The following is a 22,934-nucleotide window of genomic DNA, read 5'->3' on the forward strand; positions in this document are numbered from 1 at the left end:
TCACTGCATTTTAACTTGTAACACAATCTGGGAGAGAAAATGCCCTCTGCCAGCTTGTGCTGTTCTGCAGGGGGAAAAAACGACTCCTGTCTATTGTTGAGATGCCTGTTTGCCAGTAGGGGTGATCATCAGTTTCGCGTGTAGAAACAGCGTCGTCCTTCCCCCACCGCCTCTTTTTTTTTTTTAACTTCTAGCAGAAGTGCGGATGTGAGTTGCATATTGATACGGAACAGGCCGCCAGTTTTTTCTTTTCTTTTTTTTTTCTAAAGCAATGTGTGCTTAGGCAATGAGCGTTTTGTGGAGCTATGAATCCAGAGGAGCAGACAGTAACGTGGTTAATATCGCTCGGAGTGCTCAGCTCTCCTAAAAAGAACATAGCGGACCCGGAGGAGTTTCTGAAAACATCGCTGAAGGATGGGGTCGTCCTGTGCAAGCTCACGGAGCGGCTCATACCTGGCTTCACTCCCAAGGTGAGCTGTTGATATAAGTTACTTAAGTCAACAACTGATCGACTGGAGGGAGGAAGGACGGGAGGGGAGGAGGGGGGGGGGGTCGGTTAAAAAACATGGTTAAACAACTTCTCCCATTAGCAGGCCTTTATGTTTTTTCTTTCTTTCTTTGTATCTCAAAACACTCGAGCGATGAAGTTTTAGCAGCCGCCCGTTTTGCACGATGCGTAGAGCATCGAAATACTGCTGCATTTGGTGAGTTTTTCAAATGTGAAATTTCAAGATGTGGTTTCCTGTGAAGCGAGGAAAATGTTCCGCATTCTTGATGCGAGTGAGTCGGTGTGAACACCCACCAAAACGGGACAACACGCCAGGAGGAGTGCGTGAAGCCCCGAGCGCGGAGCGCAGGGGGAGCATGGGAGTTTTTGATGCAACTTTTTCTGACGCGATAGATCGGCGTTAATGGGCTGCTTGGCTCGGTTGAGGACATGACAAAGTTGATAATGATAAACAACAGTTGCAAAGACAGGTCGTCACTTCCTCCTGAAAGGCTCGGCTCTTCCCGGTGCGACCTCCCCTTTGACAAAGCGCCGTCAATGCAGCTGGAAATAGCTCAAGCCGGAAGTAGTAACTTCTCTCTTGCACGGCTCACCACCCTGCGCTGTTTGTCGGCCTTTCTGCTTTCCTGTCGTACATTAGTCCAAAAAAAACCAAAAAAAAAACAACAGCCTTGACTTTGCTTAGAAGCAGCGAGAAGCCAAACTCGTCGTGCGTGTACATTTTGCAGCTTTGCTCTAATAAGAATTTTATTTTGAAAGTTGCAAAAGTGAGCGGAAGCTTTGCTTAAATGTGGTCACTTTGACGTGTATGTGGTCTTAATGGTTGTGTATGCATGAAGGAGACGCAGGAAGAATCCACAGTTATTTTGTCAACTGTAGGTCACCACATTGCAACAGCAGTGTTACTTTCTGCGCTTTTATGTGTAACTACAATGGCAGCAGCATCGGCATTGGAGAAGTGCTTGTGTCAGATGTCTATCTGCCATACTAAGCCGAGGTATGCGTTTAATATATTTATTTTTGTTGTGTGTGTCTTCAGTATTGCCTGGATCCGAGAACTGAAGCCGACTGCATTTCCAACATCAGGGAGTTTCTAAAAGGATGCTCGTCCTTGAAAGTGGAGGTAAGTTGTCTTGTCTATGTCAAGTTTCATGTGCAAACGTACGATGCTTTGACATGGCCTGACCTTTCTCGATCATGATCTCCTTACTTAGCCCTCTCAGCCCACTGCAGTTTACAGAAAAGACTTGAACCCAGCCTTGCCTGCCTCTGATGTGATCTGCTTACCCTGCTGGCTTATGTTTTCCCTCACACGTCCATGCTGTCAGTCACCACCACTGACCAGACAGGAAGGGAACCAACTTAGTTTTTACTTTCTTTTAAATTCCCCTTTCTCTTCTATGCTGCTGTGATGGTGATACTTGTTTGTCAGCAGCTCCCCCCCCCCCGGGCAAACACTGCAGGCTCCCAAAAAGATGTCCTAATAATGGAAAGCGGCAAATCATTCGCAGATGTTGGGAGTTTTCTCTGTCTTTGTACCAGCCTGTTTTGCGACTGCCACACTGGACAGTAATTTCTCCTCCAGCTATATAAATAATCCTTTCTGGTCTTCCATCCCATCGGTTGGTTTCTTTTAACAGCTAATTGAGTCAGCAAGCCTGGCTCGCTGCAAAGTCAAGTAGTTCAGTCGTTCTGCCCAGCTGGCTTGTTATGTCTGGGAGGTCCCCTTTGCTTTTATCCACCAACCCTGCCTTGGCCCATAATTAGACCTTCTGCGGCCAACCAGTAGCTCATGGGCAGACGTTTTTGGAGAGCTACTGTCATGTGTATCAGCCAGAGGATGTCTGTGGCGCTTAAGCCAGCCCTACCCACCCTATGGTCAGTGATGTGATCATGGTTGCAGAACTTTTTGCTCTTTTTTTGCCATAGAAAATAGTGCCTGCTTGTCCTGTGACTGCACAAAGGGAGCAGTCATGCTACTTTCACTTCTGCCCTGAGATGGAGAAAGAGGAAGCGCCAATTACTGTCCAACGCCACGGTCTTATGAACTGCATGAAATGATTTAGTCGCTCTGATTTTATGCACTACCACAGCTATTAGAGATGATTAGATAGATTAATAACATGACCCTTTGACACTGAATTACCAGCCTTAATCCTGGTCAAGATCCCTATGCTGGGAACAGTTATTACTGATCAAGGTCAATACTGTGATGTAAGACCTTTTGACTCCTTCGCTTGGCTTTATCAGTTTAAATGGGGTTTTCCAGTATTTTCTACTTTAGAGATTAGTGGTACAAAATCATTATGAATAAAGAATGAATTATGTTCTGGCTATTTTCCTACATGGTGAAAAGCAAGCTGAGTAAATCTTGGTAGTCATATAGACCCTAAGGCTGATGCCTTGCCCGGTGATGTTATGGTCACACTTGCTTTAACTCTGAATGAGGTTGTACACAACTCCTGACCTAGGCTATACTACTCAAACTCTATATTTAAGATGTTTTATTTAAAATGTGAAACCTTATCCGCTGGAGGAAAGAAGATAGGTGTCTGAGACAGAGAGAGCAAGCAGTGTGACTGTGTGTGTGAGCATCCATGTGCACACGCAAGTGCACAGCAAATTGCAAATGAGTCTGGCACTGTCTGTTTTATTACAAACCACTAAGTCACAAAATATGGGTCACGCTCAACATGTCAGTTTTTATCTCTGTCTTGTTATAGGCTTATTCAAATCCCAGTGTGCATTTCATTGTGTGTGTGTGTGTGAGTGTCTTCCTATTGTTTGTGCTGCAGCCTGGAATGAGATGTCTTTCTCTGTGTGTCTGTGTGCTGCAAGCATTACTGCTCATATCTGATTTACTATCAGTAGAAAATATTCCAGTTCTGACTTCCTCTTGCTTGTGCACATCTGATGGATTTCAGGTTGTATGAACATGATGGTGTTTGGGTTTTTTTTGGTCTGATAGCATCTTCTCTGTTCCCTTTTCCATCCAGGGCTTTGAACCAGAGTGGCTATACACTGGTGAGAACTTCGGCAAGGTATTGACCACTTTGCTTGCAGTCAACTTTGCCACACAAGGTAAGAGTTGAGCAGGTTTCTCTCAGTGTCTTCCGTCCCCATATAGGAGATTGCTTAATAGTATTTTTGTCCTCTCTGAAAGTAAAGAAGCAAACATGGCAATAAACAAACCTAGATAATGAATAAGTAATCACATGTAGCTACGAATTAGCAGATGATGCAAGTTGTCTTGTGCATATCCTATGATAATGGTCATTTTTCACACACCCTGTCCATTCAGCCATACAAAATCATGCGTGGTTGTGTTATCCATGGGCAGCTGGTATGGCAGTGTGTGTCTATGTCATGCTGGGTGCCATATTTACTCATGTGCATCCATAGCTTGATACACCCTGAATAATATCCTATTTTGATTCCTTATATTTTTTTACATTTAGATTAAGCTCAGAATGAGGCAAAATACATAATGTGACAGAGTGTATGGCTTTGATACACACGTACATCCCCTTTCTCAAGTGCATTTCTTCAATAAGGACACAGTATGAAATGATTAGCAGTGCAGCAGCCCCACAGCAGTTCGGGGCTGATTACTCCACTTGAGAGTCCTCGTTTGGGGGCATTGAAGAGGTAACACCAGTCTCATTTCAGTTTCCATCTCACAGCTGCCAGAGAACCAGCAGCCATTAGAAACATGCAGTCAGTTTTTAGACGTCTGTGCCACCTCCGCATGCTTTACACTAAATAAAATAGCCTAGAAATATGTTCCAGGCTATCGAAGAACATGTATGATAGTGATTTCAATGATTAATTCATTATCAAAATCGTTCGTTTTTGTCTTTTGACCCACCAATTAGTTGGCTAATTGTTTCAACACTACATGATATTGCCTTCCTTTGTTGATATGATCAATCTCTTGAGTGTGCTTAAATGAAGAAGAGGATGCGTGCCACAGTGTGAGATGTGGACCAGAAGCTTCTGTCAGTGCTGGGCTCTGCTTGATATGCAAATCTTTTATAGGCTGGCTGTGCCCAGCAGCTGTTCTCTCATCTTCAAAAGTGAACTTGATTAGAAGTGGATCAGTCACAACTTAGTTGATTATGATCAAACATAAGCGGCCTCTGTGTTATTACTAGTGATCTTCTTCCAAGCCTGACTTTGCTCCTGCCGTATGCGTTTCTTTGCTCAGCATTTATCTTTGTTCAGAGTAAATGCTTTTCAACATCGTCTGTGTGCATACATGCAAGTAGTAACCATAGAGTTTAGCTGACAGAAGAGCTTGTCAGGCCTCTGTGTGTGTGTGTGTGTTGGGAGTGACATGTGGAGTCCATGAGCCCTGCCTGCGGTACATGGGGACTGTCCCATTCCTTTTCATCCCATCAGTAAGGCCTCCCTGACATGTCAGCATATGGAAAACAGAAGGGAAACTCCAGCCTTTTTCCATCTCAACATACACTACGTAGATTCCAGATGATCTGCTGATAAAACATGGTTACACAAAAGGTGTTACCATGGCATATTTTACTACCTGTAGGTGAAAGTGCAGCAAACCATTAGTCAATTCCATAGCCTCAGAGTTCAGCTCTTTATTAGATCTAAATGGGAGGTTACTAAAGCTGATGATGCTCTCTTATTGTCATTTTTTATTCCTCTATAATTTACACATGGATTAGACAGTGGACCTGGCTGGCATCCCGTTGGCATTTGATACGGGGTCTTCAGTTCAGTTTCTGCTTGTTAGCCTGTAAGAGGTTGCAGAGCTGCCATGTGTCACTTTTCGAGTGATTACTGGCAACAAAATTGATACCTCTGTTAGCGTATCTCAAGGACTGCACTCACACTGCAGGACAGCTGGCAGCTGAATCACTGTTCCTCTGCTGCAGTGGCTTACTGATTACACTGTGGTGGGATTGGGTGTCTGTAACGCAATTTTGATAATCTGACTTTACAATTCATTCCTTGAGCTGCAGTTAAGATAAGAGATGGGGTTGGAGGAAATGTTGTCAAATATTGCATCAGTAAGAATGAGTGTATTTGCTGAACCAACACACAGACTGAATGAGTGACCATTGGCACATATTATGTAAAATAATTATAATATAAAGACTGAATGTTGCTGTCCTTTTTACAGCTGCTCGATGTTTTTTCAGAGTAGAGTGCCAGTTTTGGTTAAATCAGATTATTTCCAAAAGGCATGGTAAATGTGTAGCCAGGGCGTGTTTTCTTTCCTGGGGATGTGCAGAGCAATGGACCATACACACATGAATTATCATCAAGTTGTCATCCCCCCAAGTATGTGCACCTGCGTCAGATGTGATGATGATGATGATGATATGTGCAATTTCAAGTTGAAGCTATGTTGTTCACTTGATGAGATTAAGACCACGAGTTTAAAATTCATTGTAACCTGAAATAACAGACTTCATTGTTTGTGTCCGTAGACTGTGCTGCAGAGAGGTCATGTTCGCAGTCCGGTGCCCATTCTCCTAGTCAGTCGACATCATCGCACACGCTCTCCTCTGCCAAATCAAAAGGCTCTCTGCGTAGACAATCTAAATCAGCGGTATGATCTCTTCTATATATTCTTTTTTGTCGCTTTGTTGTCTACTCCTTCACATTGAAACTGACTGACTCCAGTTTGAGTTTCCATATTTTGCAAAATTTTTACATTGAATTTGTCAGATCATTTAGTGGTTGTTTACCTCAGATGACTACACAGTGCATTACCCTTGCACAGGAAAAGAAATAATCAAATCAAGAGAATGACAAAATATTCTATACTATATAGAATTATATATTATGTATATATATTATAATATATAATATGATTGACTTTTTTTGCTGATAAACCTAATGAGGTTTGTGTTTGTGTTGCTGACTGTCTCTGACTCCCTCTCCAACAGGAGATGTCTGAGAACGGTGGAGGTGGGCAGATGGTGAAGGCCCGCTTTAACTTCAAGCAGAACAATGAGGATGAGCTGTCATTCTGTAAAGGTGACATGATCCTTGTGACGCGGCAGGAGGAGGGAGGATGGTGGGAGGGCAGCCTCAACGGCAAGACAGGCTGGTTCCCCAGTAACTACGTCCGGGAGGTCAAACCCTGCGGTGAGTTGGGGCCGCACAATCAGGATCATGCTTTCCTGAGTATTATGGTGCTATCGGTTTCGAAAAGAGACATTTTCTGTAATACACAAAACATACATTGCATATAGCACCTTGCGTTGGAAGTCTATTAATGGTGCTTTAGTAGATTATGATGTTGCAGTGGCATAGTTCACATCTTAGTTTAGCGTCCTGGGCAGGGAGGGATAGCATTAATATTTTTAATATTTGTGCTCCAACACTTCATTAATTGACCCTAAATTAAATAATTTGTTGGAGCAAATGAGAATAAAATGTTTTGCTGTTGTTGTCTGCAAAAGAGATTTCTTCAGTTATATTAACTGATGAAAGTCAATAAAGAGGTAATCTGAAACACATTTCATATGTTTTTCATCACTTGGATGTTTATAACTGTGTCCTCTTTAATGCTTTTTAAATTTTTATGAATCAGTTCTGAGGAGCGCCCCAATCCTTTTTACTTATCTCCTCTACAGAGAAACCAGTGTCTCCTAAAGGAACTCAGCTGACCAAGAACTACTACAGTGTGGTGAGTCAAAATTAAGCAGGGCATGTAAAAATATGTATTTTTATGTCACTTTGCATAATCCTCATAGAATTTGTCATTCTTATATCTTAACAGTTTTTCCACTGAAAATCTTTGGTTGTCACACTTGCGTCACAGCTGTCCTGTTTAGACAGTGGCAAAAACAGAAATAGCATAATTTAAATCCTCCAGCAGAGTAAATGAGCTGGAAAGTGATGGATTTCATACTGACTAAATTTTTGTAATTACTCGAAACAGCTGCTTCGTTATTCATGCATAATCCAAAATACTTCCTGACCATGGGGTCGTTTTAGTTTTCCATAGTTTCTCATTGTGTTTATTCTCTGGGTTTTTAATGTCAACAAGTACCCTTAAGTAACTTCAACATTTTAAATCCCACTCTATCAGCATGGCATCACTTTGCTCACTTTCAAATGAACTAAAGATAACCAAAGTACTGATGATATATTGTGGACTAATAAAGAGAAAATCATCCAGATTTTCCTGATGATTAACCTCAAAATTCTGAAAATGTTACTTTCAGGAAACACTGTGTCTGCCTGGAATCTGACAACATTAATCGTTCTGCTTACTGTGCTGCTTTTGCAGGTTGTGCAGGACATTTTGGAACATGAGCGGGAGTTTGTTAAAGAATTACAAACAGTGCTGAGTTGTTATCTACGACCTCTGCAAGCCAGTGACAAGTAAGAGCAGTGACCAGGAGACATGCTTACTGTAGTTTGATGTTTAACTTTATTTCATCATGCTTGTTTGTGGCAAATTGATATCGCCCTCATTTATGCTAAATGTGTGCATGTTTAGGCTGAGCAGTGCAGACAGCGCCACCCTGTGTGGGAACCTGGAGGAGATACTCACCTTCCAGCAGGGACTATGTGTGGCTTTGGAGGAGTGTACCAAGTAAGTCATGCTTATGCTGGACGTGGACCATCATCAAAACCTTTGTAGTTTAATCAGTTACACTGAGCTTTCATTATAAAAATGTCGGTGGTGAGCAATGCTCGGCACAGAGAGACAATAAAATGCCTTAAAGATGACCATTCTAGTTTTCACATTGTTTTGAGGCCACTGCGCAGTAAACATTACACATTACGCATTATATGTCACTGCCAAGTGTTCTGCAGAGTGTACCAGACTTGATTTTATATTTGTAATAACTTCCTCTTCCTTCTTCCTGTTCATTTCTGCGTGGTACAAATGTCAACCTGCAGAGGCTGAAAAAAATTTATTAATATCTCATCCTTCATAGTGATCGTGCAGCGAAATATAGTCAGAGTTATTATCTTTGCACAAAATCTGCATGTGTTTGGGCCTTGAAACCTTTGAAATTATGGTTTGGTGGCGCTCTGTTAACTGGATGAGGAATTTGTCAAAGACCTGTAATCTGTCAGGTTTCAAAGCTACAAGAATGGTCTTATATTCTACTATAATTTCTCATCACTATAAACCCACTAACCATTTTGTCCTTGCCTCTTCCCTTGCCTCTTTTCACCTCTCTAACGTTGTGTCTGTCTCTCTGACTTTGCAGAATCCCAGAGGGTCAGCAGCGAGTGGCGGGCTGCTATTTAAATCTGATGTGTCAGATCAAGACCCTGTACCTGGTTTACTGTTCCAGCCACCCTTCAGTTGTTTGCATCCTCACTGACCACAGGTCAGCCCCTGCACACAAAATGGCAAACCACCGCCATTAACCACACAGCAAAGTCTCATTTTTAATTCATAGAGCTATTTCGAGAATTGGGATGAATGGCGCTAATTTATTACCCTGCTGTCTCATGATAAAAGTCATTCAGCCTCATTTTCAGTGTAGGTTTTTGGGCTTTTGGCTTCTTACTTCACTTACATCCTTGTGAAATACTGTATAGCTTTGCCTCTGAGAAGGGAAAATCACTATTTGATTGAACTGCTCACAACTTTAACATGCGTCCTGTAATATGTGAAAGAGGTCAAGGGCAAAAAACGAAGGGAACCATTAATATAACCAACCCAGATCCCCTCAGATTTCACTGACTTGCATATCTTTTCACTGTAATTTGTTTAAAATATTTGAGATAAGCTGACATGGGTCATTGCTGTATGATTCCTGGAGCTACTGTCTGTAATTTTCTGTATATGAGCTGTAGTTTAGCGTTCAACCACAAGGTGTCAGCCTTCCCATCTGTAACTGATCAGGTGGCTCGACTGGGTTTGAGCAGGTAGTCCCCTTGTGCTGAAAGTTTCCCTCACTCCTCTTGTAAGCCTCATTTGTCAGTGAGTGGGACCTGCTGTTGTGAATCTGCATTGTACAGATCAGTTGCTGTGAAATAGCAAAATGGCATCGGTGCAGTTTAAATGATACAATCTTCAGTAATGTAGAAGTGGTTGTCAGGTTCTGCCTTGTGAGCTGCAGTTTAAGTTGAATTACACACAGGAAGCTGACTGTTGACAGGATATATGAATTTGTGGTTATGGTGAGAGGCAAGCGCAGCACTTTTTCACAGTAAGCACATTTACATTTCCGTTTCAGGAGCCCTTCTGTGACATTCACATTTACCCAGTGTTGTCAGTTAGTTTTTGTCTAGGATACTGCAAGAAGTTTTGGATCATGGAACCGTATGAATGGTGTTACTTTCAAAGCACATTTCCACATTTGCAGTGAAGTGAACAAGAGCAAAAACCGCTGACCTAATTTGTGTTGACTTTGGTCCAGTTTTGCATGCACCACAGGTGTGATTATACACTGCATGTCTACTGAGAGCTTAAATTAACTAAGAGATGATACAGTGAATAACTGTAGTATCTATATAGATTAAATTCTGATTTCGTAAAGAATTGTTTTTCAGTTTGAAAGTACATTTTCTCCTTAATATATACAGATAACAAAACTTAACAAATGGCTCTCTTACAGTAAATAGCAAATCTCAAAATTTAGTGAATGGTAAATCATTATTTTATGCAAAATATGTGACTTTTAGCCCTGTTTTGTGTGCATCATCTGGACACATTTGGTTAAAATGATACTTCACTAATTATTCAAAATACCAAATTGAAAACAATTACGCTGTGCAGCAATTGGATACAAATAGTTTTTTTTGTTTTTGCATCAGGTTGTCATGTCATCTCCATTGTTCAGATCAAGGTTCAGTTGTCCTTGAACTTTGACCTTTACTGTTAGGGCGCTGCTCTGTGCACTGTAGTTTATCCCCATAGAAATAACCTAAAATAATGTTTTAACAGTGAAGAACTAGACAAGTTCATGGAGAACCAGGGAGCCAGTGCTCCAGGGATCCTCACCCTGACCACCAGTCTCAGTAAGCCCTTCATGAGGCTCGACAAATACCCGACCCTGCTACAGGAACTGGAGAGACACGTGGAGGTACAGGACAAAATAAACATACAATGTCTAAGTATATACTTAAATAATAGATAGTTAAATATTTACTTTTAATACACAATAAATTGAATATACTGTCTGAATATTGTAGTCATATCTATACTGTTACTGATAGCTTTAAACTATTGATAACCATCAACTATCTGGCCACTGACAGTGTGTGTTATTGGTCGATTTAGGCAGCAATGTTTGATCTGATGTGTTGTTATTTCTACCACAGGATGCCCACCCAGATTATGTTGACATTGTAAAGGCCACAGCGGCATTTAGGAGTCTAGTGGTAAGTCTGGGACGCCCAGGAGGCTCTGCATGCTTAACTTAGCCTTAAATCACTTTGTTCATTAGGCTTGTTCTTTCTTCTCCTGTAAGCCTCTCATGTCAATTCTCAATTATTGGATTGTAAATCCTGTGGATTTCTTGTTTGTGTTCATTATTTATTTATTTCCCAGTTTGCTTTTTAACTTTTTGTTTTGGTTTATCATGACCCTTTATCATGAATTTTAATTAACTGACTAAAATTCTCAAATTAAACCAGTCTCAACTGTGGGTTATTTTTCATTATTTGTCTATTGTTTATATGATGACCCTTTTATTGTCAGGGTAACACACAAGTGAAAATCTAAGGTATCATAGCACTTGATAATCAAGCACAGCTCTGGTGAGAGGGGAAAATGTATGAAAGTGCCTAAGCTTTTTCCCTGCTGCAGGGTGAGTGATCGTGTCGTTCCTACAGTGGGAGTTCACTGAAATGCTATCTTAGAGTTGGATTAGAAACGAGCAACCGCATTGTACCTGAGTGAACATCACTCTGAGACACAGTTTCCTCGGTATAGCTCTGAGTTCCTAGTAAAAATAGATGAGGTGACTCACATGTCTCTTCAGCAGAGCTGCACAGGAAAGCTGGAAGAAAACATCACACAGCACTGACTGTTGCCATTTGCAAGTTTCATTTTTCTTTGTGTGTTTTGACTGTGTGATTTGGATACACCTCGTTACATCTCTGCTGCACTCCCCCTGCAGAATCTCATTTTTATTTAATGCGCAGTGAAAAACTACAGATGTTGCATTGTCATTTTTCCTGTTTGAAGAGGGAGAGCCCCTTCCTAGCACCTGAGAATATACTACTTAATGTTGCAGTTTACTACATAGTCCCCTGACAAAGTAAGAAGTAAGAAAATCGCATGAACAGTAAATGTCAAAGTATACATAGTGGAAAAAATGTATATCCTTAGTGGAAGATGAATCATCTGCTGTTCATTTCTCAGTATTTCCAAAAGGCAAGAAACCATGTTCTTCAACTAAAAAGGTGGAATATCATACTTAATTTGTGCTGAAATCATCCAAATCCATCTGAAGCCCTTTGTATCACACTGTATCAATGTATTATGAAACATTTCGTCATCTTAATTGACTGATTGTCCGTGTGTTTTCAGACACAGTGCCAGGATTTGCGGAAACGCAAGAACCTGGAGCTGCAGATCTTGTCAGAACCAGTGCGGGCCTGGGAGGGGGACAGCATCAAGAGCCTGGGTCATGTGGCCTACATGTCCCAGGTCCATGTGAAAAATGGATCCAGTGAGGTGAGAGACAAGTCAGGTTTCACACAGTGCAGGATAACATCAATTTTAATTTATTTCAGCTAAGTGTCAGGATTTGGCTGCCTTAGTGGAAGCTGTAGATTAAAGTGCCCTAAATTCCGTTCAATCAAAGAGGATGAATTAGATTGAACTGTCACAGGATTTATTGCATTACTAAGCACAAAATTTGCCTCATTTTGCACAGAGAAAACTGTAAGAAGGACTTCTGTGTACCTGTTTTTCCATACTGTAAAATACTATACTAATAGTGGAGTCATTCCATGTCACATTAAAATGATCATATCTGTTTCTCAATGAAGTTCTCCTATAAGAATATACTAGAAGTTGGACATTAAACTTTCATAATTGTACAGTAATGTCTTCAAATTGAAATAGTTTTGCATTGTCCTTCATTAGCCTAAGAAATATGCACTAAATTTTATGTTCTTTCCTTTCTATGAGTCCAACTAAACTGACTTGGTTGTCAGCTAATCTCATCACAGCCTGCATGTTTTAAATCAGGTCTTCATATTTTGAGTTAGGTGTGAACAGCAGCTCGAGGTGATGTGCTTCAGAAGGTAAAGTTAAGGGCACAGATGGTAACATGAATTCCAAAACCCACCAGTGTGTCATTATGTACAACGAATGTGAAGGATTTATCTTGAATTAAATGTGCTATGGGGTTCCTATATATCCATGAACTGTGTGTGGTAAAACATGTCCTCCTTTTTTGCTAATTCATTATCCCACTCAACTGTCATAACAGAAACCTATGTAGGCCACAAGCAGACTGGAAGCCATCTCATCTGTCTTTCATGGTTTCTGTGTAGGGGTCAACTTTGAGTTGGTGGTTGGAAGAAAGCCCAAGTTTGACTTTTGGATTCACCCCCTTTAAGAATCACTGCCAACCACTTTCCATCCACTATACCAGTCACCATATTTGTTTCGCAACTCAACCTTCTTGTTAGCTCATCTTATTTTCCATTCATTTAGCAAGCAACAGCTTCACCAGACTAGTATCTAGTTGCTAACCTGAGTGAAAATATGCTGGTGTCAGCTATAATGATGGTTTCATATCAGAAGGTGTGACTCAAAGTAGCACACACTTGGGTTTTGACAACGAAAGGAACAGGTTCAACTGCAGCCAACTTCCTTTCACTGATAAATAGGAAAACTAGGGATACACCGATACCACTTTCTTTACATCTTGGTACTTGCCGATAAAGAGTACCAATACGAGTACTTAATAATACCATTACAGTATGCCATTTCCATTAGTATTCCATTACAATACCATTACACTTGTGTCACTGTCAGTTATCACTCTGCTGCTGTTAGATGTCAGGTAACAGTAGCTGCCACAGACAGTCAGAGTCACAGGAAGAATTGTTATCAATGACTGTAAAAGTAATATTTAGTAAAACATGTATCTTTGTTCCTTTTTATTTCAAAACTGGAAAATAAAAAAACAGATGTAAAACTGCTGACCTGTAGTGAACCATGCACACTTCTCTACTGGTTGGCGGCAAGTCGGGGAAGGTGTGCCTCAACTTCCAACAGAGTGCCACTCAGCTCTGCAGCTATGTGAGGGGTGTTGCTTGCCTGCCATTTAATGTGGTATCAGTGCGGTTGTGTTAGAAGTTTGATGTGTGTGAGGACATGAGCACAGTATCAGACCCGACACCCAATACTGGTATAAGTGTTGTTGCATCAATAATGAAAACAATGGTTATTGATGAAAACCCTTGTTAAACCAGCCAACCTGTTGCAGTACACGTGTGCATAAAGAAATATACCACATTACAACCAAATCTCCTTTGTCTCTCTCTTGCAGGAAAAAGAGGAGCGATATCTAATGCTTTTCCCTAATATGTTAATTATGCTCTCCGCCAGTCCCCGGATGAGTGGCTTCATTTATCAGGTGAGGTACACTGTATGCGGTATATCCCCTACATCAGTCCATGATAGGGTGCTACATACAAACCTATTTTCATTTATTACATGTCATAACCAGATACACCACATATCTCATAAATATAATATGGTGTCTTATATCCTGTCACTTTGTTTGTCCGATTCAGGGAAGACTGCCACTGACAGGCACCACAGTAACAAGACATGCAGAGGATGCAGACAATGCTCACTATGCCTTTGACATCACAGGTTTGCATCTGAAACTCTGGAGAAAATTGCAACTCCTCTCCTTTAGTTTTGCTGAGGATAGAGCAGTATTACAGTAGAAAGATTTGTTACCCAAATAAAGAATCTTAGATCAAGCATTAGCTCATTGAACAGCTGTGAGACTGCTTCTTCCAAACTTTAAAATTTCCACTAGTTGTCGAAGCAGCCCATCTCCATGTAAAATATTCATGCTGGTGTCTGTACACAGTTAATTAAAGGATACCAAACTTTCCATCAGACATCAGAATGTAAATAAAGTTATTATCACACAGTATGAACTGAATATCAGCTAGACCCAAACAAGCATCATTTATTCTCTAAATGACACCAGCATTCCCTAAATTGTCTGTTGTTGTGGTTGTGACTTGTGTTGACTCTTGTCGGCCATATGTAACTTTGCATGTGTGTTTATGTGCTGCAGGAAGCATGATCGATCGTATTACAGTGTTCTGCAGTAGTCCCCAGGAGTTACAGGAATGGCTAGAGCACCTTCAGCCCTTTACCAAAGGAGGCAGCCCCGCAGGCACCATCTCAAAGGTTAGGACACACACACATCCACACAAACACACACATATACTGTATCATGTCAAAACAATACTAACAGTGAAGCTTGCACCCGTGTGAAAAACATCATCAAATTCACACCCTGAAGTGACAAACATTAGAGTCGTCTCTCACTGCACTCATAATTGTCACACACTTGTTTTCTGTTTTTTGACCGTCCCATGTAGACTGTAGAAGGCAAGCCACTCAGCATGGTCGGCACCCCCACCCACCTGTCCCACTTGGGCAGCCTGAGCGCTGTGAGTCGAGGCCCCCTGGAGCCGCCGAAGATCAGCAAGCCCTGGTCTCTCAGTTGTCTCCGTCCTGCACCTCCCCTCAAACCCTCTGCTGCACTGGGATACAAAGAGGTAGGTGGTTGTAGAGCGGCACAAACAAACCCACACAAGCTTGATATGCATCACGTATAGGCAGTGCATTGTTAGTCCGAAACTGCAAGAAGTTCCCCTCCTCTACAAGTCCCCCTCTGTCCCTATATTCTGTCTCTACTTTATACCCTCCAGTGTCCTTTTTCTTTACACAAAGCTTTTCACCAAACACGCAAATAAAGCAGTGTCTCCTCAGTGATGTTTGACGTGCTTTCAATAACTTTTGAATACTGAAAAGTATTCACATATACAGTATATAGATTAGTACGCACAACCTCATTCTAGTCCACTGTGAGAGAAGAACCAAGCAGGCTTGTCTGGGTCTTTTTTTGAATGCATAGTCCTCTGAATGTATAACCACAGTTTTTCTTTTTTCGATATACCTTCCTTTTTTTTACATTAAGTAATCACCCTATTCTGCATAGATAAAGAAAAGGTGAATAGCAGAGGGGGTGTAAAAGTGTTCACCATTAACTCTCTATCACATCCTTCTCTCATCGTATTTTTCATGCACATTTCCCCTTTTTCTCTCTTTCTCCATCCTGCCTTCTGTAGAGGATGTCTTATATCATGAAGGTAAGGTTAGATCTCACTGTGTTTCTATCTGTGTGTGTGTGTGTGGGTAGGGATGTGGTTTTGGGGGGGTGGGATGGGGTTGCCTGTGTGTGTGTGCGTGTGTGTGTTTGCCCCAGTGTTGAGCTGGCATGCCCTCGCTCTGTTTGCTTTACTCCTCCCTTATTGTCATTTGTTGGCTTCCTGTTTTCTGTGCCACCGGGTCTGCTCTTTCTTTCTCATTCCCTGCAGTGAGTCAAAGTGTCACTCTCCATGTATGGTATCAGTTAACCTTTCAGATGCATCCACAGTGCTCATCTCTACTAGGGTGTTATTTTTGGAAATCACAGACACAGACAGCAAAGTGCAGTCAGGTTTACCATTACTCAGGCCTGAACGTATTTGCACATGAGTCACATTTGAGAAATCCGCAGCCCATATATGCTATAATTGGTTAGATTTAGTCTCTTTTTAGATTAATTCTTTGTGCCTGGAAAAGCTGATGCGAACTATATTTTCCATGTGTTATAGTGTGCAGTTTTATTAGACATTAAAATTCATTGTTCACCAGGTGGCTTTAAACAAAACTCCAAATTAATGCTTAAGCTCCTCTGTGTCTGCTGGATGTGTGGGCAGTTGTTGGCCATCACAACCTTTATAAAGCAATCATGTGTAAGGGCCTTGTCAGCTTCATATGTTCTTCTGCTCCCAAGTGGCTGTAACAATACATTATGCAGCTTTAAAATTAATATAAAATACATGATATAATGTGTGCACTCAGCATTATGCACTATTGATGTACTCCAAGCAGATGGATGGAGCATAACGGTGCCAATTTTGGCTCAAAAATTGCAGTGTGCCACTGGATTGCCTCCGGCAGGCCACCTTTCCCCCACTGTCTTCTCACTGTGGACTTTTAGGAGTCTGTAGTAGAGTTTCAGGATTCCCCATGGATTAGTTTACTATCTATTTGCCCCTTTGCATATTTGGCTAAGCTTCTGTGTTCTAGCCATGGGGCAAATTACATCATGTAAAGAATATGATTTTCGCAAGTCACATGTTAGCGCCACCTATCTGCATTGTTATAGGCACGTCGCTATGACTAAACGATTATTTTTAGCAAGTTAATTATTCATCACACCTCAGCTTTTAATGTTCTCAGGAGAGGTGACAGTTGTTGCAACAAAAGCAACCAAGCAGCAAAAAAGAAAGCCTGTAATTATGAAACCACACCACTGTGGTTTGATAGAATGTAAAAAATATTTTTAGATTAACTTCCAGTTGTTTTGCAAATACTGTATCTTACGGGTAAAACCTTTTTCTCCTTCCCTGGCAGTAGTCAGTGGTGGCTAAAATGTTGTCAATGTGCTTGTCCACATATAACTTGTGGAAAAATGTCAAGATAATTGTTATTAAATGTGATTTGATTTGTGTTGTCTTTATGCTTTTTTTGTATAGCGCAAATTAGATTATGGTGTTTTGGACACAGTCATCACCAAATGCTTGCTGCCTTGTTTCTTGATGGAATTTTGTTCTGTGATGTTGTTTGTTCATAGGGGGTTCGCATCCTTGTAAGCTTGCATCCTTGTTTGGTTCGGAGCCTTTGCTTTACAGGTGTGTGTAGCATTGTGCTTGGAGAGAGATGTACTTTAATATAATGTTCCACTCCTCCAGGACTCCAGCAAGAGCCCGCGGCCCATGAAGAAGTTCCTGCCAGGCAATAGGAAGAAAGAGCGGAAGCCGTCTGATGATGAGGCCCAAACAAGGAAAAGTAGGACTATTATCTTACTATGATATGAAATATTTATGGGAATTGCTTAATATCGGCTTATATTGCTTTATAAATACAATTTGTGGTTGTTTGTGCTGTTTTATTACTGTTGTTGGTCAAGATGATGATGATTCAGATCACTTACAAACAAATTGTTCCACCACTGTTCTGATATCAAGAAGAAAACTATGAAGTTAGACCTGAGGCCTTTCCTTACATGAATAATATATTTGTGTGTGCAAATTGCAAGACCCCCCTCTAATGTCGAATTCAATTGTACGTTCATTGTGCCAATGCGGTGTGTGGAATTCCTGCTATTTGTATATTTGTTCATCATGATTGATGAGAGAGAATGCTGCTGAATGTAGCTCCTAACCGTGTATGTATGTTTCTGATAATCTCTGTTTTTAAAGGCACAGCAGCTCTGGAGGAAGACGCTCAGATACTGAGGGTGATTGAGGCGTACTGCACAGGAGCCAGCCTGCACCAGACCACCACAGGTGTGTGTTTGTGCAAGAACCATGGACAAATGTTTTTTTTAATGCCTTCTTGGATTGTACATCTTCAACACCTGATAAAGCCATCAATCAGGCTTTCCCATTAATTTGTGTGTGTGTGTGTGCAGCAGTGCGGAAAGAGTGTGTCCCTCAGGTGCTTCTGCCAGAGGAAGAGAAGATCATTGTGGAGGAGATGAAGAGCAATGGGCAGACAGTTATTGAGGAAAAGTAAGTGTATTATTACTGTGGAAAATGGGCTTTCATTTACTTGTTGTGTTATCAGTGACAAATCAGGCTTTGTCATTCTTTTTATTTGGATCCTGTAATTAGATCCAGAGATGTGATATTGATCCCACTTAGGCTATTGAGACATGAATCTTCACACATATGACATTGAATTTGAAGCCAGTATAACCTTGATACAGAAACGTGATGGCAAATGATTGTGTGATGATTATTTAAGGAGCAGAATGTTATGAATATTGTTTTTGCCAAACAAAACTTACTGTATTTTCTGTATATTTCCTCAAGGAGCCTGGTTGATGCAGTGTATGCTTTAAAGGACGAGGTTCATGAACTGAAAAAGGTGAGTGTGGCTTACTAACACAGTATATGTCGAAGCGTTTGCATCAGCAACCTGGTTTTGTGTCCTATTTCTTATCGGTGCTGCTGCGCTCGTTGACATTTTTTGGGGGTCATGTGTGGTTGAATGTACTAGAGCCAAACCACTATCAATACAAGAGAATGGGGGAAATGTGATTCTTTTCTTTTTTTCCCTCATTTATTTTTTCAACAGCATTTAAAAATGATTGAGGCCATTGCATTGTGCATTGACACAAAAAATAAAAGTAATTATCAAAACTAAATAAATGACATTTCACCCCTTATGTTTATGTGCTATTAAGTATGTCATTACATTTACATTCAACCGTAACGCAATACTTTAATCATGAGAAGATTCCCAACGTCACCTAATCTTGAATGAAGATAAAATGTAGTTAGTTTAGTTTACAGATTTCCTGATCAATACGTGCTTCAAGTGATTTTATTTTGCAGAAATAGAATAAAAAGTGAACTGAAATAAAGAAGTGGTTCCTTGAAGCTTTGCTGTAAATTCCTCAAAGCCCAAAAATTTATCATCTGGATATTGATGATAAACTTTTTCGGGCCCTTTCTTCAACCACAGTTGAAAGCCCACATCAGATCTACATTTGAGATTTTTGCCAGCAGAAACAGTCACACGGCCTTTTGAATACTGCCACTGCTCATATGTTTTACAGGAGAATAAGTGGATGAAGCAGTTTCTGGAGGAAGAGCAGAAGTCTCGCAAAGAGCTGGAGAGAGTGGTTCGAAAACTGGCCAAGCAGAAGAATGATTGTGCTTGGGATGACAGCAGCCACTGAATGTGTCCATACAATCATCCTCATCCTAGTGTGGCTTTGTGTGTATGGGTACATTCATGTAAGCATGGTTAGGTAGGGGGAGGGGTCCAGGTGTGTGTGTGTGTGTGTGTGTGTGTGTATTTGTTTATCTGCCTATGTTGCGTCTCCATATTTCAATCACACATAGTTGGACTCCCTTTCTGACAATGATGCCTGGAGTTTCTTCTCGTCTGTGTTGGAGTGCTGGAGCAAGATTTGACTTTTTGATGAGATCTTAATCTGTCTTCCTGGTCCAGCCTCACTATGAGACTACAAATATGCCTCTTCATGACGCAGCTCAGCTAAACCAAGACTGATCAAGTGGGATGTTTCAAACTTTCTGCCTCTTAGCGATTGGCACTGTGAACACTCCACAGCAAATGGAACAACTTTGGACAAGGACAAGTTCTCTGCTGCTTCTTTTGCTTCAGTTGGAAATAGAAAAGGAGTACGAAGCCATCAATGAGTGTTCTTTTGCAAGCACTTCTGCTACCAAGGGGACTGGTTTTCTTCCCTTCACATCGTGACTTTTTCGTCTTTGTCATATTTTATTAGTCACGATGACCCCCAGCTGGCAAATAGATTCATTGAGCTTTCATGAGTACGTGTGATTAGCATTTTTGTAACATTCTAGACATTCACATTACAAGTTCCAGGCCTTTTTGTAGGCGTTAAAGCAATTTGAACAGGTTAGCTCATCATGTAACATTCAGTTGTTTCCAAAAGCAGCCCATGACTGTCTAAAAACTATTTAAAAACTGCATGAATGTACAGTTTCTACAGTATGAATTCTGCATCAGAAATGTGATAATCAAGATATTCAGATATATAGTCCAAAGCTATCAGGGATGCAGCTGCATAATAGAATAGAAAAGGCTCAACTATGTATCATTTATTATATAGAGTATGCAAATAATGTCAAAGATGTCACCCCTGCTCTTCTTACTAAACTGTATTCAAGTATAATTTTAACATATTAATTATATAGCCTTGCTTTATTTTGGATTTTTTTTAAAAAAATATTCTTTATTTATTGTTCACCCAAGAATTCAGTTGTGGTGTTAGCCTTATAGATAAAGTTTTCCTGCTTCTGCATCTCTCTGGATTATAATTAAACTAGACTGATGTGTAAAGGCAGAAAAAATATCCTTGTTCTAGCCAAGGGAAAATTACAAGAGAGGAAAAATGACCTAAATAATGAGTCTGACTTGAGAATTAGACGTTTGTCTTTGCACCCTCTGTGTTCTCCCAGCAGGTTCCTGCAGAGATGATTACAACAGTAAGAGGAAATAAATAGAGAGCGATTTAGTTGTGGGTGTAGAGTAGAGCTCAACTGTTTAAGTGCCTCCCGAAGGGGTCAATAAACTTCAAGAGAGTGTAAGACCAGACGGGGAATAAATGCATGATTTATATTGAAAGTGTCACAGGTGGTAGGTTGTAATATTTCAATAAGAATGACTCAAGCTACATGGGTATATATCGGGTCTGGAAAACATTACAGGGCTTTGCATGGTGTTTAAGATGCAGCCTCTTTCTTTATAAGGACCCACCGCGGTACATTTCCTATGAGGTTGAGTGTATGCACTGTCAACACTGTTACTCTTGCGTCACTGCAGAGCAGCAGTGCATGCTATTGAAATGCAATAAGTGACTGCTTTACTGACCGACCTCTTGGTTGGTCCCAGCATGGGAGGTCAGTTTTGGAGAAATTGCAATAATAATAAATGAAATAAATTTATTAACCAAAAAAGGGCCAGACCATGTGGTTCAGCCACCACACAGTTAGGCTATTCATTATTTTCCAATCACCTTTCATTTAATCAAGTCTCTTGGTATTGATGAATGTGTTAAGATCACTGATCAGGTTACCATTTCCATCACAAATGTAATAATATTGTAATACTGTACAATCCCTGTTTGGAAAAGCTGTTTTTGCATGCACCTCTTTACAGGGAGGTCAGAGCACTGTGCAGGGTACAATGCAGCACTGGTATATCTGCAGCAGGGTCTTGATAAAGGGCACTTCAGCAAGAAAAGAATGCTTGCAGCGGTGCTGGAGCTGATATCTAATCGCTGTTCCTATTGGGACGCCCCTTTGACGGCCAGATTCTCTTCAGCATTACAGAGGCTCTGCTTCATGTACAGATGTGTGACTCATCTTGCCGTCATGTCTTGCCGTTGATCTTCACATTGTTGCTGTTACTGTACTCTAAATAGTTTTCATTACGTACCACATACTGTAGTTTTCAATTCCTGGTAGCCTCAGTGAGCACTTACTGGTGGGAGGGGATTGAACTTTGGTTTCATCATGTTTATCTGAGTGATGTCTCCAGACCACTGTGTGTATTGTTTTTGAAAGGTTGTTCTATGCAATTATTGTTGTTGCAAGTATTGTCATGCTTTTTTTCTAGACACTCTGTACTTTGTGTTTGGTATGATCAATCTTTTATTAAAAAATTAATATAATAAGTGGAGTTTAGCTCTTGACATCAATGTCTCCAAGTGAGAAATGGAAAACCACACAGCATAAACCATATGTTCCCCTTATTCATGCTGGAAAATCCACCAAGACAGGCTTTTCCATGCAGCATTCAGCACAAGTGTGGTTCAGGAATTTGTAGGTTGTTCAGATACGGTGGCAAGAAACCCTTCACAGGAGTGACTAGAATAGATGACATCCTGTGAGCGTGCGCCGCCTCTGTATCTATGTACACTTTCACAGAGATTCACACTTTCCATGCTGTTCGGCTCCGCCACAATAGTGCATGTGAACCACGCCGGGAGGTTTTGTAATTTCTGAACTTGCTTGTGGATTTGCAATGCGTTTTGCTCTTGATGGGTTGATGGGTAGAACAGTTTTACATTACTCACCAAGTGTTTTTAAAACTATATATTAGTCACCAGGCTGGTTGAAGTTTTAGTTGTAACTCAAACCTATAAGTACACTGGTGTAGGTGTATCCAGTGATTAAATTAAAAACCATTTAATTGTACACGTGCATCTTAACAGGATAGTTACAGCAGTTTTTCATGTTATATAATTTATTACAAATCCTGAACACTTGATAGGGATTATCATATTTCAAACCATGAAGCAGTATTCAAGTTTTTTGAATGCTTTTCTGCCTTTTAGGACCCGTTGGACTGAATAGAATTTTATACAGAAAGAAATCAGTTGTCTGATCCATCATAGCGAATGCTACTTCTACAATCCTTTGTGTCAAAGAATTATTAACAACATAAGGTAGTGCCTATAGACTAAATCAATCTGAATTCAAATTGTTGTCACTACATGCCAATAAAGGGCAGAAATGAAAGCGTTTGAGTTTACTGTGATGGATTATGCAATGTGATAGAATCAATGGCTGCCTGGAGAGAAGGAAAAAAGTACAAAAGTTGAAAGTCTGCACCTTGGTTTTTACATGTACATGTTACATGTATATG

At 40.6% G+C, this 22,934-nt stretch overlaps 1 protein-coding gene across 4 annotated transcripts; it reads left to right on the forward strand.

The window, feature by feature from the left end:
• Nucleotides 1–205: 205 nt before the first annotated feature.
• Nucleotides 206–21,960, forward strand: arhgef6 (Rac/Cdc42 guanine nucleotide exchange factor (GEF) 6). 4 transcript variants are annotated; one of them, XM_070836380.1, is made up of 22 exons: nt 206–470; nt 1,548–1,631; nt 3,505–3,589; nt 5,968–6,089; nt 6,430–6,631; nt 7,123–7,175; nt 7,782–7,876; nt 7,995–8,090; nt 8,719–8,841; nt 10,407–10,545; nt 10,784–10,843; nt 11,997–12,143; nt 13,975–14,061; nt 14,222–14,303; nt 14,743–14,858; nt 15,053–15,232; nt 15,806–15,826; nt 17,477–17,573; nt 17,987–18,073; nt 18,199–18,298; nt 18,602–18,656; nt 19,351–21,960. In XM_070836380.1, exons 1-22 carry the CDS (start codon nt 306–308, stop codon nt 19,471–19,473), a joined length of 2,319 nt encoding a protein of 772 aa, XP_070692481.1. In that variant the 5' UTR covers nt 206–305; the 3' UTR covers nt 19,474–21,960. The 4 variants fall into 4 exon arrangements, with proteins under 4 accessions (XP_070692481.1, XP_070692482.1, XP_070692483.1 ...); XM_070836381.1 differs by having other exon boundaries at nt 18,202–18,298; XM_070836383.1 differs by lacking the exon at nt 206–470 and adding an exon at nt 1,314–1,383.
• The last annotated feature ends 974 nt before the right edge of the window (nt 21,961–22,934 follow it).

The sequence above is a fragment of the Pempheris klunzingeri genome, chromosome 9 (assembly GCF_042242105.1).
Source record: "Pempheris klunzingeri isolate RE-2024b chromosome 9, fPemKlu1.hap1, whole genome shotgun sequence".
Taxonomy (NCBI): Eukaryota; Metazoa; Chordata; class Actinopteri; order Acropomatiformes; family Pempheridae; genus Pempheris; species Pempheris klunzingeri.